A 5,434-nucleotide genomic window follows, 5' to 3' on the forward strand; every position below is an offset into this window, starting at 1 on the left:
TGGTTTGAGAGTTGACAATGCAACGTATTTAATTAAAATTAATATAATTCTTATGTATTCTTCAATGCTTTTTAGTAACATGCAAATGTATTTTTATAATGACATATTTATATATATACTTGTATATATAAATATATATATATAGCAAGTTGATCAATTTTATAGAATGTAAATAAGGTTATATAATTTACAAGAACATAAAATAAGTAGCAATTTGCTCCATTTTAATTTTATCGTTGACGTCAACCAATAAGCAGTTCATAGACCGTTGAATAAATAGAAAACTAAGCTGGAAATTTGCCATAACTGCGCTACTATACTTAATCTGACGTAGAAGAATGCCTTGTAGATGCATGTGTTCACAGGCTACACCATATATATCTCCAACGTAAACGAGCGATCAATTATGTTCGCGTATACGTATGTATCGTGGTTTTGACAAATTAGAATATTATTTTGATCTTAATTGTTTTGTATTTACAGCTTTTGATTCATATTCTAGAAGTCGTATGACTATATTATTGATAAATTTTTAAGTTTACTTCTAGTATGAGTTCACATATATATGCCTAAAGGTCAAGGTCTCCTCCTAATTCTAAGGGAAGTTAAAATGTGGAACATGATTACAGGGTACAACCTATTCTTCATTTTGATCATAGTAAACATATTGTTTACATTTCATGAGTGTTCCATTTTTCTAAAGTTTGTTTTCAAATGCTTAATAATTTTATTACATGAATGCCAACAAATTGATAATTTGTTGATTATATAATGATGTTGCACTCGTTATGCACTCAAACATGAAAATGAACCTGATGGAATCTAAGGATGACATTGAGCCAATGAGGTTAAGTATGTAAGCATATAATACGTATATATGTAGTATAACATTAGATTATATGTCGGTTGGAGCCATGGTCTATAGGTCTGGCATTATATCCTCCTCGGTTAATATTTTGGTTCAAAGGTGTTGCAAGTGAAGATCCAAGAGAACCAAGAAAAAGAAGCTATAGTACGTAGCAGGATAGAGTAGAACAAAGTATGCACCCAAGGAATTCTTAATGACACGGCCTTCACTTCATAGGGTGCTGATTCCTATTAAGACATTGCATTCCAGAGCAACAACCTCGATCTCCTAAAATTAACTCATTCAGCACAGCGGGGGCCATCTGCAGCTACTACAAGAACATCCTCGAGGTGGTCTACATGAGTAAGTTAATTGATCTAGACCAAAAGTTATGGCATATGGATTGTCTGATTCTATCTGGCTGCACAATGGCCTACTGGCCTTAGCCCAGACCCTTCTCCTCCTCCGTGGGACTGTGACAACTGTCCCTGGCGTAGAGGGTACTGGTTTGTTGTAGCCTATATTCCCATCTCGGGCCATTATCTGATCTAGTTGATTGACTTCCTCTTCCTGATGGGCTTTGTGTTTGGTATTCCCATCACCCCATACCTCCATTCAAGCACCAAAGGGAATCACACTGGAGATGTGATTGCATGTACGCCCTTACCTTCTTCCTTGCCAACTTTGGGCCCAACTCTACCCTCTCCTGATGTCCTGATCCCCAACTGAGGTCCACTTGACAGTTGACATGGGATCTCCTCTGCTGCAGGGAAAGCCAGGTCCATTGTTGGAGCATCAGGGAACTTAGTCCTGTCACCAACAACCAACCCAGCTAAGACTGATACATAGTACATAGAGATTACGCCAATTTAAGGATATAATGTGTCACATAATAACATTAAATTTGTTCCAATTTGCAATCAAACAGTTTAGATTTACATTTGTATCCCGGTACTTACAATGGAGAAAATTGCCTAGGGTTGCTTTTACATAGTATTCGCTCTCCAGCATATATAACAAATGGATCACAATCACCAATTAAATGGCAGTCCCATAAATATCAGAAGATGTACAGAACGGGTGAACTAATAAGATTTCAGATTTGCGTTACTGAAGACCGTATACTAATAATGCTCCAACTGCACCAAGACCAGCAACTAGCCCTATGATGACACCGATAGGCGGTAAAGCACCACCTACTGCCTTACCTGTGTTCACATCATAGCGTGCAAACCTCTTCTTTGGCGCTATACACTGAGGACAAGCATAATCGTCGGGCTGCAAAACAAGCAAAACAAAATAGTTGTTCAGACCAAGTTATTAAAGACCTGGTCAGCCTGGAATTAAATGTAATGAAAATTAGATTGACAAGCTTGCCTGATCTTCAAAAGGTTTTGATAATGTGTATATGAATCCACAGTCAAGGCATATGTGAGTCGCTTTGGCCTAAAAAGGTTAACGGCATCTCAGTAAATAAAGCAATTCAAGTACAATGTGCTTAACAAATCTATAAAAATAATGAGTATTGTTAGATCAGAGCTTCCATGAATGCTTGCCTTTTGTGCCTCAGTTAGTTTTCGCCCAAAACGCGGAGGAGCAGGACGTTTTGGAAGTTTTTTCACATCAACATCAGCACCTCTGCATTAAAATGCTGAACATTAGGAGCAAAAAGAGAATACCAATACATTATATAAAGAGAAATTTTACTGTTTGTCTCCATCTAGCTCTCAATAGTTACTATTATCTGATTTCTCTCTGCTTCTATAGGAGCTCCTTCCTAAGCAAACACAATTTATGACCCCATAAAGTGGGGCGTAGGAAACAAATAGACACATGAATTATTTGGGTATGGTTATTAAAACTTACTACATACTTCGAATAAGAAAACAAAGGAAAGCTTTCAGTGTGTTTTGAAAACTTTCTTACAAGTCTAATCCCTTTCCTTATCTCATCAACTGGTACATATGGCAGAGGCTCAGCTACTGTTGATGATGTTCACAAGCCAACTGAGGTTCCCCTCAACAAAACTAACTCCGACATAGGAATACTATTTTATCCAAAATCAGTTTCTCATCTACCTTTCAGATTTTGAGATTTCAATATAAGTTACCTAGAATATACTACCTAAAAACTGGATAAAACTCAATAGTGATGACAAGTGACTGACCTTGTGGCAAAAATACTTGCAGAATTGAGATTTATTTTTTACAATGTAAATTCTATTTTAGATACCCAAACCTGGGTTTGTCTAAGATGTAATAAATCCCTCCTATAAAACTATCTTGTAATTCTGCCTTTTTTTTTTGGATTTTTATCTAGCTCCTTTCTTTTCGAATGCAACTAGGCGCATAGCTTCTATATGTTTAGGATGCATATAGGAGGGTTAATTCACTTTGCTTTTGAGATTTTTATATTAGTACAGTGGTATTTTTAATGTACCATTATACTTACAGTGGAATTTTTAATGTACAATTAGAGTATAAGCTATTTTAGCAGTACAATTTATAGGTATTATAGGTAACAGTGGTACAAATATTTTACCATTAGAAAAAAAAAAAATTCATCACTCTTTTGTCGTATAGCTGCTATTTACTTGGCATGTAAATAGCAGCTATGCGCCAATACTTAACCTTTCTTTTCATCAAAATAAAACTTAAAAAATATCTAAGCTTTCTGCTACCTCGATTTCTCAGTCTGTAACTTATACTGGTATTTGTGTCATTGTGTTAAACATACAGTTCATTCTGCCCTACCACTATAAGCTTTGTATTCAGTCTATTCACCCCCATAGAGAGGTCGCAATTAGCTAAAACCAATCGAATGCTAAGCCTAAACAAGTTGTTCGAGGAAGAAAACACAGAAGAACAACGATTCAAAAACTCATAATCTATCCACAAATATGGCACATTTCTAGCTTAACACATAATATTAACAAAATCTAATAAATTGAGCATATAACAAGGAATACATACTATATTATACCTGCTGACAACAAAGTAAACAGAATCAGGCTTAGCCTGAATTGCAGTTTTAGTGAATCCAAGCTTATCAGCAGGCCAAAGTTCATCACCAAAAAAACTGCTAGTATAAATCACCTGATCACCTGATTTAAGCCCAGCTTTTGCAGCATTTCCTCCACCATCTACTGCCTACATCAACAATATAATTGTATATTTTCCATCAAAACACCCAAAATTTCAAACCCGGAATAAAAAATTACAAAACAAACAATTAAAAGATGACTCGTTATAATACGATAAACATTAATAACACCAAACGACGCGTAATTTTATTAAATAAGTGTAATGCGTTAATTTAGTCCTTAGGGCTACATATATCATAACCGAATAACTAGTTAAAATGGCGAATAATTGAGATAAAAGTATTACTAACAGTGATGACAACTCCACCACCAGGTTTCTGACCAAGAGTGAGGCCTAAAGGTTTATCAACTTCAACCTCGATTGACTTCGAAGCACCAGTTGTTCTTGCTTTGATCTCAAACCCTCTTTTAACAGTGGTGGAATAGTTCATTCTTTCAGCTACAAGTGAACTGAAAATGACCCTTTTTGCATCTTGCAAAGAAAGTCCCTGAAAATTGGTTTTCTGCACAAAACCAAGAAATACCCAGTTAAAATTACATGAAATTGTAATAATTTGTGAATCAAATGATCAAAGATTGCGAAATTAAACCCAAAAAAAAGGGAGCAAACCTGAGGAAGATGAAGGGGTGGGCATGATTTTGGAGAGGAAGGGAGGGTTCTGGTGGATAAGGCGGCAGAGCAAGAGGAGGAAGCGCCTGACATTAGAGAGGATGCCATGTTTTGAGGTTGAAAGATCAGAAATTACAAGTGTACCTTCTAATGTTAGAAGATTTTGGATAGCAAAGTCTATGATGATGGTGGGAGGGAGTGTGGAGCAACTAGGAGAGCCACAAGCATAAAATGAGGGACGTATCAAGTGATAAAGTGAAGTCGAGTTAGGATCAACATGTGATCGGATTTGCCGGTAAAGAAGTTGTTTTATCTATTTATAATTTGTTTTCTTTTATAATTACAGGGTGCATTTGGTACTAGTAATAGTTTGGAATAACAGCGTGAAAATTCAATAAAATATCAACCTGTGTAACAATAACCAAGTAACCCTGTAATATTAATGAAAATATCATGAAATAACCCTTTTAATAATGACAAAATAAACTTTATAATGGTAAGTCACATGGTGTGGCCAGCTACCTACGTAGTACTCCATATAAAAATTTGGGTTCTTCATTAGTGATTGGAGTTATCTTTATTACTCCAACATTTATTCCATAATATTGTAGTTTTTAATAGCTACTTTTGTTTCATACATGTTCATCAAACAACTAGTTTAATAAATACTACGAGTCTATGACTACCACTAATGAGTGCTCTACTCCGTACTAGTTAGACGTACCTAACTACTTTATCTCAATTTTTTTTTAACTCCATACAATAATTAATTTCACCGAATACATCTAACATTTATCATGCTCTCGAGTGAACAAATTAACGATCGGATTAACCCTTAACCCCCAAGGCCCCAACCCATGAGCATCCTCCATTC

The 5,434-nt window shown here is 35.6% G+C and overlaps 1 protein-coding gene across 1 annotated transcript; it reads right to left on the reverse strand.

The window, feature by feature from the left end:
- Positions 1 to 1,715: 1,715 nt before the first annotated feature.
- Positions 1,716 to 4,838, reverse strand: LOC145562610 (uncharacterized). Its single transcript, XM_081622941.1, has 6 exons — positions 4,561 to 4,838; positions 4,241 to 4,453; positions 3,830 to 3,996; positions 2,404 to 2,485; positions 2,225 to 2,293; positions 1,716 to 2,125 (listed from the first exon to the last, which is right to left on the reverse strand). The coding sequence occupies exons 1-6, from the start codon at positions 4,666 to 4,668 to the stop codon at positions 1,955 to 1,957; spliced, it is 810 nt and encodes a 269-aa protein (XP_081479067.1). The 5' UTR covers positions 4,669 to 4,838; the 3' UTR covers positions 1,716 to 1,954.
- Positions 4,839 to 5,434: the final 596 nt, after the last annotated feature.

Source organism: Chenopodium album, chromosome 10 (genome assembly GCF_948465745.1).
Source record: "Chenopodium album chromosome 10, dcCheAlbu1.1, whole genome shotgun sequence".
NCBI classification, from domain to species: domain Eukaryota; kingdom Viridiplantae; phylum Streptophyta; class Magnoliopsida; order Caryophyllales; family Amaranthaceae; genus Chenopodium; species Chenopodium album.

Coding starts and splice junctions, on each gene's coding strand:
- LOC145562610 (XM_081622941.1), bottom strand. CDS start 4,668: ATGGCATCCTCTCTAATGTCAGGCGCTTCCTCCTCTTGCTCTGCCGCC. Junction 4,454..4,560: donor CACCCCTTCATCTTCCTCAG/GTTTGCTCCCTT, acceptor GGTTTTGTGCAG/AAAACCAATTTTCAGGGACT. Junction 2,294..2,403: donor AACTAACTGAGGCACAAAAG/GCAAGCATTCAT, acceptor TAACCTTTTTAG/GCCAAAGCGACTCACATATG.